This window comes from Etheostoma cragini, chromosome 13 (genome assembly GCF_013103735.1).
Source record: "Etheostoma cragini isolate CJK2018 chromosome 13, CSU_Ecrag_1.0, whole genome shotgun sequence".
NCBI lineage: Eukaryota > Metazoa > Chordata > Actinopteri > Perciformes > Percidae > Etheostoma > Etheostoma cragini.
Window position 1 is genome coordinate 24,926,525 of NC_048419.1, and position 12,320 is coordinate 24,938,844.

Here is a 12,320-nt window from a genome sequence, read left to right on the forward strand (position 1 = left end):
GGGGGGGGGGGGAGAACATACTCTGATAATTGGCATTTCTTTAAACCAATCACGATTGTCATGGGCGGCGCTAAGCACCGCACTGCGCCCCTGTGTTGCCTCGGGAAGGAACATGTTTTGGTGGAACATGTGTACGTCTTAAAAGTAGTTTTAGTCGTCCAACAGAAATCTCAGATTGGACAGATAGTCTAGCTAGCTGTCTGGATTTACCCTGCAGAGACCTGAGGACCAGGTAACCATAGTCCTCAGATTGGACAGATAGTCTAGAGACCTGAGGACCAGGTAACCATAGTCCTCAGATTGGACAGATAGTCTAGCTAGCTGTCTGGATTTACCCTGCAGAGATCTGAGGACCAGGTAACCATAGTCCTCAGAAATATGTTAAATCCTCTTTAACATATATAAAGTCCTAAGAGATCCAAGTGATGGAAAGCATTGAAAACCACTGAAAATTGAGATGCCAAGACACTATAGTTGAATAGGGAAAATATTTTAACTAACAAATATGACCATGAAACTTCAACCAACTGATTATTTACATTATATTACAAGACAATATTAAACGTTTTTTCAGAATTAAACATTTTCTGAACGTTCATGTGTAATAATGCAAATCAGGCAATATCTAATGAAATATTAGGTATGAAGGTAATTTTTCAACATGTACTCGATTTCAAAAATATTAATTAAAAAAAATGCCCCAAATGAAATGAAAACGTCAAAGAAAGTGACAAGATGGACTTCTTTAGTACCAAACATTGGGTAATGTAAAAAGCAAAAATACACGTGAATCAGGATCTTTGGACAAAACATTTATCCAACTGGTAATACAGATATTTCTTAAATTTCCAAGACAGAGAATATAGAAAGGAAATAGACTAGTGTACTGGGAACAATGCAGGGACAAAGTGTAGAAGTGAGAAAACAGACAAGAGAAGTCAAATAAAGAAATCGGGTTATTTGTCAGTGAAAATCTGTAAAAACTACCAACAATGAGCCTTGCCTTCACGTGCCTCATTTATATTTTGAGAGAATTGCCAATAAAGTTGACATGTACTTGTTTAGTGCACACTTGCACACTCAGCTTTCCACACACATGAAGATCATCCAGCCACGCACACACACACACACTTACACACTGGTTCCCCCCTGTGTTTCACACTGTCTGCCCCTCGTGGTGAAAAGATTTGTCCAACAGCAGCTGTCTGAGGACGTCAGCTGAGACTCTGCTTTAAGAGTGTTCCAGGTCATTTGGTGGCGATGCCTCCCAGCGGCGCCTGGTAATGGCTCCGTTAGCTCTTTTAATGCCGGGAGAGCTCCTCCCCTCGGCCGCTGAGCCGCCGGCCCCGGACGAGCCCCGGGAGGCCGGTAGGGAGGAGGGGAAGAGAGGACACAGAGATGGGATTCACGCTGCGCTGGTTCGTGCCTGTGCACAGCCAGACAGGCAGTGTGTTCCAATCAATGTGGGGGGTGAAGGGAGTAAAATGAGTAGTGGTTGAGTGGCTGTGTGCGAATCTTCTGCCATTTCTGGCTCTCTTTTTAGTCCCCGGGAGACCAGAAGCATGACCTGGGAATCTGACAGGAAACTTTGGAAGGTTTTTTGTCTGTCGGTTTTTAGCAGGAAAGGGTTATTCAGATGGAAAATGTTCATTTTGTCACCTAAAATGTTTTAAAATATAACAATTAATGCCCACCTGATTCCACTGTTGCACACTAATTTCTAATATCGGAATGAAATACTGAGAGTTTTGCCAGATTTGGGGCGCATACACTGACTTAGACTAAGTGTAAGATAGATAGATAGATAGATAGATAGATAGATAGATAGATGTATAGATATATGTATAGATAGATAGATAGATAGATAGATATATGTATAGATAGATAGATAGATCCCAAGAAAAATGGGAATTTACGGTGTTACAGTAACAAAATCAGTCACACAACACAGAATATAAATATAAATATAAATGAGATACTGGGAAAAATATACATTCATACAATATACATGAACTAATAATAATAGGAATAAAATAAAAGAACAAATATTTGAATATATACAGGATGGGAAAACAAAAATGTGCAACAGCTTTAATAATATGCTAAAATGTATGCTAAATGTAAATAAACCAATTAGGCCGACTTAGACAAAGACTGTTTCCAGTCTTGACGTTACGGCAAAATCAAACGGGCTTGGTAAGTTTTAAGTCTTGGTAGTGAAGTTAAATCATGTGGACATTGTCACCCACCAATGGGTGCGCTCCCTCCAGCACCAAACAGGAAGCAGCAAAGAGCCAGAGCCTGTGTTGTTTATGGTTGCTATGGCGCGGCGCTAAGCTAAACGCTAAAGAGGTTAAGCTGCAGATTTTCAACCCTTCTGAAGCTCGTCATCCAAGGAGAGTTTTACCGGTGGATAACGCAAGTAACGCACGTCCTGACAGACTCAGAATAACCTCTGACCTCTGACCTCTCACCGAACTAGACTCTTCCACATCTCGCCCTTATTCTGGGAGAGAGATTTCCTGAAAGGACACATTTCTAAGGACTGTCTTTGTCTGCTGGCTTGTAAGGAGAGGAGAAGAAAAACGTAATACATTTTTTTTTACCAAACAACGATTGTGAAAAGTCTGTTTCAATAATTACCTTTTTTTACAATAATGATCTTTTTTTACAATAATTATATTTTTTACAATAATGATCTTTCTTTACAATGTTTTTTTTTACAATAACGATCTTTTTTACAATAACGATCTCTTTACAATAATGATCATTTTTTACAATAATGATCTTTTTTTACAATAATGATCTTTTGTTACAATAATGATCTTTTTTTACAATCATTATTTTTTACAATAATGATTTTTTTTACAATTTTTTTTTACAATAATTTTTTTTTACAATCTTTTTTTACAATAATGATCTTTTTTACAATAATTGTTTTTTACAATAATGATCTTTTTTACAAAAATGATCTTTCTTTACAATAATGATTTTTTTTACAGTAATGATTTTTTTTTACAATAATATATTTTTTTACAATAATGATTTTTTTACAATTTTTTTTTACAATAATTTTTTTTTTACAATCTTTTTTTACAATAATGATCTTTTTTACAATAATTTTTTTTACAATAATGATCTTTTTTTACAAAAATGATCTTTCTTTACAATAATGATTTTTTTACAGTAATGATTATTTTTTACAATAATATATTTTTTTACAATAATGATCTTTTTTTACAATAATTTTTTTTCAATAATTATCTTTTTTTTACAATAATGATTTTTTTTTAACAATAATTATCTTTTTTTACAATAATGATCTCTTTACAATAATTATCTTTTTTTACAATAATTATCTTTTTACAATAATGATCTTTTTTTCAATAATGATCTTTCTTTACAATAAAGATCTTTTTTACAATAATGATCTTTCTTTACAATAATGATCTTTCTTTACAATAATGATCTTTCTTTAAAATAATGATCTTTCTTTACAATAATGATCTTTCTTTAAAATAATGATCTTTCTTTACAATAATGATCTTTCTTTACAATAATGATCTTTCTTTAAAATAATGATCATTTTTTACAATAATGATCTTTCTTTAAAATAATGATCTTTCTTTACAATAATGATCTTTCTTTACAATAATGATCTTTCTAGCCGAGACATTTTTCTGAACTGATCTAGTTGTAGTCTTACAATGTGTGACCCTGCCTTTCTTTACATATTTCTCTTTAACGTCTTTAACTTTAGATGTGATTTGATTGTCTTTAGATGTGAGATGGTGTCAGACTGTAGTCTTTGGTAAAGTATTCTGGTGTATGGTAGGCACTAGGTGTAAGTTACATATTTGGGTAGATGCTGCTAGAGTTCAATCCCTAAACCCCAGATATCATTCAACCCCATTTATCAAGAGCCATTTGTGCGAGTCCAATTCCATGAGGTAGAAGTTCTCGGAAGAAAAACAAAAAGCTAAGCTATGGACAGCAGGTGAGGAGATTTGCTTTGAGAGCAGTTGGAGTGAAGAGATGAGAAGAGACATCTGATTCTGCAGGGGTGAGCTGAGGTGAAGACCAAAGGGAAAAAGAAGAGTTTTTAGCCTATAAAGAATGAGTTGAGAGTGAGGATCCTGAATGTGAGAAGGTCTACGATCAGTTGTGGAATGTAACTGACTGTACTGTACTTGGAAAAGACTCTATTGTCATCCTCATGTGTGTACAACAAAATTTGCTGTGCCGTACCTGAATGGAAAAGTACACTCTAACATACAGTCGTTCAGTCATCCCGGTCAATAAATACATGAACAAGCATTTTGGAAGCATGGAAACTGTGTTGCACGGGTTGTATTATTGCACATCTGGTTGAGGCCACTTTCTACTTCTACTCCGCTACCTTTTAGAGAGAAATATTCTACTTTTTACACCACTATCAACCTGTCAGCTTTAGTTACTAGTTACTTTAGTTACTTAAGTTACTCCACAACATTCATCTGACAGCTTTAGTTACTAGTTATTTTACATATTAAGATATTTTGCAAACAAGACGCATATAGTTCATAAAATCTGAAGTTTTTATTATAAATGAAACTAGCCAACAATATAACATCCAGCTGAAAAGTGTAGACCAAAAACACACTACTGTTTGGATCACTTCCAGGTTCTAATGTGAGGATTTTCTGCATTCAGTCCTTTACTTTTAATACTTTAAGAACATTTTCCTGATGATACTTACATGCTTTTATCTAAGTAACCTTTTCAGTGCAGGACTTTAACTTGTAACAGAGTATTTTCACAGCATGCTGTTAGTAGTTTTACTTACGTAAAGGATCGGAGTACTTCTTCCAACACTGTCTGCTGTGCAGGATTTGCGGTTGTGAAATAAATAGGTAGAGGCCGGACAGGAAGACGTTTATGGAGGACTGACGTGGGGCATTTTAGGGAGATTAAAGATGAGGTAAGCTGTAGCTGGTTTTCTGCCAGACGACCATCAACAGGACAGTCCTGTTTCGCTGGCCTCGGTCCAAACACCTTAATTCACCACCAGCCAACAAAAACTACTTGACTTAGACTTGTCCTTTAAACAGCAAGTGGATAACGTGTATAAAGTCCCATTAATGCAACGCAGACATCTTAACTTCAACCTATAATATCAGACTCTCTGAACCCATTATAACTGAACATGTGGGACTGTGGAAAAGGGAAGAGATTTTAAAGTTGCTGCAGGTTGACTTGGAGAAGAGCTAAGTGTTTTTGACTGCAGGACTGCGTTCATACAGAGCCAACTAGTCTCGCTTTGCCAGACCGTCTTCCACGGCGCTGTGGAGGAGGGTCTGGCTAGTCCACGCAGCCTTCCACCATGGTAGAAAACAAGCTGTGGTTTACTGGCATTTCTTTAAGCCAATCACAATCGTCTTCGGTGGTTGACACTACGACGGCACCGCTGCAAAATACCCTCGAGAAGGAACTTGTTCATCCAACAGAAAGCTCAGATTGGACAGATAGTCTAGCTAGCTGTCTGGATTTACCCTGCAGAGACCTGAGGACCAGGTAACCATAGTCCTCAGATTGGACAGATAGTCTAGCTAGATGTCTGGATGTACCCTGCAGAGATCTGAGGACCAGGTAACCATAGTTATCGCCAACACAAACAAAGAGGAATGTAACAGGCATCCGGTCGGGAAAACGATGGGCTAAATGGGTGTAACAAGGTTTGACGCTAAAAACTAAGCCGATGTTACTTAAGTAATCATGTGGAAAACAGAGTATTTGGCTCATGTCAGTTAAGCCATAATTAAAGGAGTATGTGTGTGCTAACTAACTGATTGTTAGATATATTATAGGTACTATGAGCCGTCAGATGACGGGCACTAGCAGCTTGGAGGGGGGGGGGGGCTGGCCGTTGATCTGTCTGTACTGTGCTGCAGTAACACTGACACGGGCTCGAGCATGCTTCAAACTTATGGAGTTAGCGGTGCCAGAGCAAAACCGAATCAGAAGAAAAGATTAACAATTTTAAAATCTGCTCGGGGCTCGATCCGAAATCCTCTCGCTCGCTGCCATGAGAGGGCAAAACCGCCAGCTAAAAGAAGGAAAAACCCTTTTAACAAGTCTTTTGGTTTTATTTACCATTTGCAAATTTTTAGAAAAACATGCTAAACACCAATAGAAAAACCAGATGGATGGATGGATGGTAATGGATGGATGGATGGACGGACGGACGGACGGAAGGATGGATGGATGGTAATGGGTGGACGGATGGATGATAATGGGAAGACAGTTGAATAAAGATGGATGGATGGTAATGGGTGGACGGATGGATGGTAATGGATGGACGGATGGATGGTAATGGATGAAGGGATGGGGGGATGGACGGTAATGGACAGACAGTTGAATAAAGATGGATGGATGGATGGAAACAGACAGATATACATGGATGGATGGATGTAGATGAATGGATATTGATAGTTATAGAGATGAATGGATAAAGACATGGATAGATGAATATAGATGGATGGATGGATGGATGATAGAAACGGATGGACGGATATAGATAGATGGATAGATAGATAGAGACATTAGGAGATGGATGACATCGATAGATAGAAAGTTGGATAGATGGATAGATAGATGAACGGACGGATGGATAAAGAAGTTATGATAGATGAATATAGATGGATGGATATAGAGATGGACGGATGGAGGGATGGACGGACGGATGGATGGATAAACAGACGGATAAACTGGAAATCCAACCTCCGTCCCAGTCTCACCAGCCTTCTCTCCCTCTCCTCAGATCTCTCTGGATGCTCGGAGGATCCGCCTGATGCGGCTGCCCGAGGGGAAGGCCTCCACCAGCTCCTCGTCCTCTGGGAACCGGCAGACGGTCTACGAGGTTTGCGTTTGCCCCAACGGGAGGCTTTTCCTGTCCCAGGCCGGCACCGGATCCACCTGCCAGATCAACAACAGTGTCTGCCTCTAGGACTGATACATGCAAACACGAATAAACACACAGGTATCCTGAAAGAAAGACGGGCAGAACACAAACAGATGTCCCCATGTTGCCTGGCTCCAGGACTGATAAACAGCAAACACAGACACTGCGTACAGAGACTGCCAGAGCTGATCGAAATCCAAACAATCTCAGAGACTGTAACTATCCAGACACACTGGTGTGTACAATCTGCAGTCACAAACACTCAGACTGGTGTTTAGTCTCAACTGGTATGTTTTAACAGGCCAATACTGAAAATTTTGAATTGTAGCTGCTGACAATGGATCTTCTGTGCCAATATTTCAATGCTAAAAGATATTTTCTCCCTTGATTTTATACATTTGAGAGTGGAAAAGTCTTTGAAATCAGCATTTAGAGCCTCCCTGGGACACTGATACTCTCCTCTGATTGTCATACACATCTCTCTAAGCTCTTTATACACACAGTGCAGCAGTTGTTAGGCTTTTGAACTTAATTACATGAATAAAAGAAAGAAATAATAAATGTGTTTCATCACAGGTTTTAACAAGTTTTCAATACAACCGAGGTTTGAAAGGAATCTCCATCATATTGGGAATATACAGCAGGACACTGACTGGCTCATATTTAACAAAAGGACAGTATTTGAATCCTATTGGTCTGGCTCTAACAGTCATATATGACACTGCTACGTACACACACACACACACACACACACACACACATACACACACACACACACACACACACACACAATGCTCCTAGTATAAATTGAGAGGAAAATCTCCAGGGATTTACTAGAAGAGACACTGATCTAGTCCCTTTGTCCCTCAAGAGCATTTCAGTACCAGTATCACTGGGATGATCACCTATGGCAAAAGAGCCCCCCCCACCCCCCCATACCCTCTTCTTCTCGTTTTCCTCATCTTCTCCTATACCACAGCTGAGATCATAGCTGAAAGGTTTTATGCTTTCCCTGTTTTTCAGAAGGCATTTTAGCGCCCCATAGGCATGCTATAAGCACTTATTATGTAATTATTGACATAATTATCAACTGGGTCAGGAGATGGTGTAGTGAACATGAGCTTGTGGCATGGATGTATTCTATAAGAATATAAGAATTGGATACCGGAATCCAAAATGGCCCCCATTCCAACACGTTCTCACTCTGAACTCGTATAATACGGACATATGGACAGTGGCTGTCAGCGTCTAGAGGGAACATTTCAGCAACAGGGAAATTCAAAGTGCTTTACACAAAATTAGTTTAAAAAAAACAACCACAATAAAACAAAAAACAGATAAAACACAAGTGTAAACAGTTAAAAATAAAAACATTAAGCAACAAAATTCCTTCTATAAACTTGAGACTACCTTCCCACCAGTTAGTCCATGTTAGTGCTTCCTTTGGTGATCCCCCTCAGTGTCTCTACCCTTCACGACTCTATTTTTAGAGACGTTACCTTCGTCTCCTCGGACTCTTCTTCACACTAATTAAGCCGATCTAGCGCTGCCTTTCGTGGCTATTTTCGACACTACAAATTCACACTTTGTCTTTAAAGTGGTACCATTGGAGTCTGTCTGTCTGTCTGTAAGGGGGAAAGTCCATGTAGGGAGGGTGGATGGGTCAAACACAAAACCTTTTCCCTACATAACAGTGTCAAATAGTCCAATTGTCCCAACCAAGTGCATTTAGATCAGACGCTAAAGGAGACTTTTAACGTCAATAACAAACAACCCGTATTTTACGGGATGGGAGTGAGAATGTGTTGCCCATTCATTTGCATGGCCAGCACACGAAAAAAAGCAAAAAACATATAATATTTCCGTTTAAAGTCTTGCAAAATGCATTGCATTGGGATGATGTCACGCTTGTATAGGCTCCGGGAGAGTTTAACCTAAATAACAGTGTTTCCCCCAGTGTATTGCAAGCTGATTGACACTTGTTGTGATGTTTACAGAAAGCCGATTGTCTCACGTCCGGTGCTTCTGTGTCCCAGACGCTAGGCTAGTGTCACACAAGTTTATTTCATGGTTTAAATTAGCGGCTAATTGCCTGGATTGCATTTAAACTAAGCCTCTTCATACTCAAGCACATATAGCTTCTTTAGCTTAGCCATTAGCGATGGCTCATTCCTCTCCCTCTCCTGCTCTCCCTTGCTGGCTAACCCGGAGCGTATGGTTAACCACCGACATCTTCGCCTTTCTAACAGTTTCTCCCCACTCGGTGACACACCCGCTGAGAAGCCAACTCTGGTTATTGGGAGATTCTGTTGGGCTCTATATTAATGTCGCCAAGAACGTTTCACAGGCCTCTGGGAGAGAATTGGCAGCAAGGCTGACAGGAGGCGCCATGTCCAGTTCACTCAGTACAATCTACGGGACTCTTTTTTTTAAGGTGGAAGTTTTATAAACCGCCTTATCAGTAGAAACACAGATCAGATTCAGAAGTGTATGTGCTTCAAAGTGCTGTTAGTGTGCCTATGGGACAATAAATAAACCACAATTGGTTTTTTTTTGGGGGGGGGGGGTTAGATAAAATCTCTAAATTAATATTGCAGTGAAGTTGTATATAAGTGAATTAGCCCACAAAATATTCAGCCCAGTTGTTACAATCTGTTTAAAGTGTATCATGACAAACTATGACTCATGCCATGTTCACGTTCTGTCATAGTCGCACAACTGGGAAAAACATTGAAATTAGCTTCCCACTGCTAGCAGCAGTTCAAAAAGGAAAGAATTATCTTTAGAAAGAGTTAAACTTAGACGGGGTCGACCCGGCCCGCTCTGCCAGCGATCTGATGTGGCCCTGCAGCTCGGTCTGGAAACCCGCACATTTAATTCTCCCGCTTCAGTTCACAGTTATTGCGGGAACCAATCAGAAACTGTCTACTGGCGGGTTTAACACGATGACCAGAGAGAGAAGCGACCAATCAGCTTCTTGTTTACAGTCAACATAGCAACCAAACCCGTTGATGCCGCTGTCGCTGCTACGTCACCCGGATCGTTGTTCTGATTGGTTGAAGGACGGTCCAATTACGTACAGTGTCATAATTTGAACTATGATCATTGGACACTGGAAAATCCAGAGCAGACCCCCCAGACCAGACGCTTAGTCTCAAATCTATTGGGCTTGGCTTGGTCTGGTGTGAGCCAGACTGTGTTTAACTATCTCCCTCACTGGTTTTGGTGTTTGATCGTTAAGCACCTGATTACCCATGTCCAACAGAGACATTGATATGATGTGAACATGGCACAAGTTCTGCCACGCAACCCTCCGCTACTGGCCTGTTGGATGGTTTTTATTTATTTCAATTTGCTGTAATATTTTGATTTTAAACTGAATAGAAAGTTGTTTTTAATTTCACATAATGACTGTCAGTGTTCTGTTTTGCCTGTCCCCAGTCCCCTGTCCCCTGTCCCCTGTCCCGTCTAGAACAGCTTCCCCCTCCTACCACTCTGACAATGAAAACAACTATAAAGACAACTCCACATCCTGTAAGAACTCTTACCTTTTTAATCACACGAACACAGGGCATGTGTCATGAATGTCCACTATCAGCTGCTGGAGACTTCGTGGTGGTCCCCCTACTTGTTTCTTGCACTGGGACAAACTAATGCGAGCCACTCTGTTGAAAGAGGGGAACTGTGCCTGTGCCTTATGTCCATGCACTTGTGGCAAGAAGAAGCACATCACACGGACTTTCTTTGGCATCGAGTAACATGATCTCTGATTTCAGTTCCATTTCATCCCAATCCCAAATCTCTCTCTCTGTTGTGAATGCAAAGACCTTCAGCCGCACCCCCCACCCCGTCAGCACCGGTCCCTGCTAATGGAGGAGTCGTTTTTCTTTTATCTATTTACGACTTTACCTTCCCCAGTTTGGGATGACGCTCCTCTTACTTTGCTCTTAGTGATCAGTTATTCTGAGTGAAAACATGTGATCATGTGGAGTTTAACAGACAGATTATGGCCCTGATGGGTCTGATTTCCACAGCTTACAGCAGACCGCTTGGCCAAAAACAAAGCGTTTCTCCAACTCGATAAGATCGTTATGTCTTTCATCCGGTTTGAATCTGGTGTCTTCATGTTAAAAACATGTTTCTCTGCAGGTAAATCCAGACAGCTAGCTGGACTATCTGTCCAATCTCAGTTTTCTGTTGCACGACTAAAACAATTATTAAATGTACACGTTCCACCAAAAAAAGTTCCTTCCAGAGGACTGCCAGGGATGCCAGTAAACCAGATCCCGTTTATCTCCCATGTGTAGGAAGGTATGGCAATGCCAGACTAATATTTTATGGTTCCCTTTAAGGTTGAGTTGCCAGCCAATGGCATGAAAGGAAGAGTGTCACGCATTCAAAAGCAGGAACGGCCTCTCTCCCATCATGCCTACATTCGTACGCCAGAGAGAAACAAAACACAGTGTAGCTTACTGGCTGGTAGCATGCAGCTAAAGACACAGGGTTAGCTTACTGGTAGCCTAGAGCTAGACTTTTGCAGAAACCCTGTCCAGTGCCTGAGTTCCAAATGAGGCACAGGAGACACAACAGAACTGGAAAATCCTGCTTCCTTAAAGTCACCGGTGTAGCAAACAAACAACAAAGGTAAAGTGGTGCGTTGGTGCATTCATTCGCACCTTGTTAAACTAGTTGTGCATTCAATTGCATCTCGTTAACTTTGAGAAAGTCAAACTATTGCAAAGATCTCTTTTGCCATCTAGTGGCTCTTATTGTGGAATCACCGTCCCTGTTGCCAAAAAATCAAAATCAAAAGTCAAATCATCTTGGCCGAGTCCTGCAGCGGCCCGGGTTCAACTCCAACCTGCGGCCCTTTACTGTGTCATCCTCCATCTCTGTCCCCCTTTCCTGTCTAGCCACTGGAATAAAGGGAAAAGCCCCAGAAAACTCTTTACAAAAGTAAATAAAGTCAAATTAAATTGTGGATTTGGAGCGTTGTGACATACATACATGGAAGCATCAGTCAAAATTGGCATATTTATAGGACAAAATGGAAGGCATTGAAACATGTTCTACTTCCCCAGACACCAGATTTTGACCGTTTTATGAGGCGATTACTTAGCACGTAAAGACAACACCCAGGAGGAACTAGACCTTATGACACAGCGGCTTATGATAACTCCTGAACTCTCAGTCGTAGTCTCGAGAAGTTATTCATAGCTTGTGTGTTGTTTAAAGTGTCCCATCCTTTTTAAGAGTCAGGTGATCCAACCTTCTCGCTGTCTCTCAGCTTCTCTGTCGCTGTATATTAAAGGACTTTCAGAAATACTTCACAACAAAATTCTGATGGATTTGTTTTTGGAATACATGCTTTTTTTTTTTT

The 12,320-nt window shown here is 40.3% G+C and overlaps 1 protein-coding gene across 4 annotated transcripts in view; it reads left to right on the forward strand.

Moving 5' to 3' along the window:
• The window catches only part of sgcd (sarcoglycan, delta (dystrophin-associated glycoprotein)), a 256,701-nt gene extending 249,189 nt beyond the window's left edge, over positions 1-7,512 (forward strand). For all 4 annotated transcript variants that reach the window (XM_034889770.1, XM_034889767.1, XM_034889768.1 and 1 more), the window contains one exon: positions 6,800-7,512. In XM_034889770.1, coding sequence (XP_034745661.1) covers positions 6,800-6,985 — 186 coding nt within the window. In that variant the 3' untranslated portion in view covers positions 6,986-7,512. The remainder of the gene's footprint in view (positions 1-6,799) is intronic.
• The last annotated feature ends 4,808 nt before the right edge of the window (positions 7,513-12,320 follow it).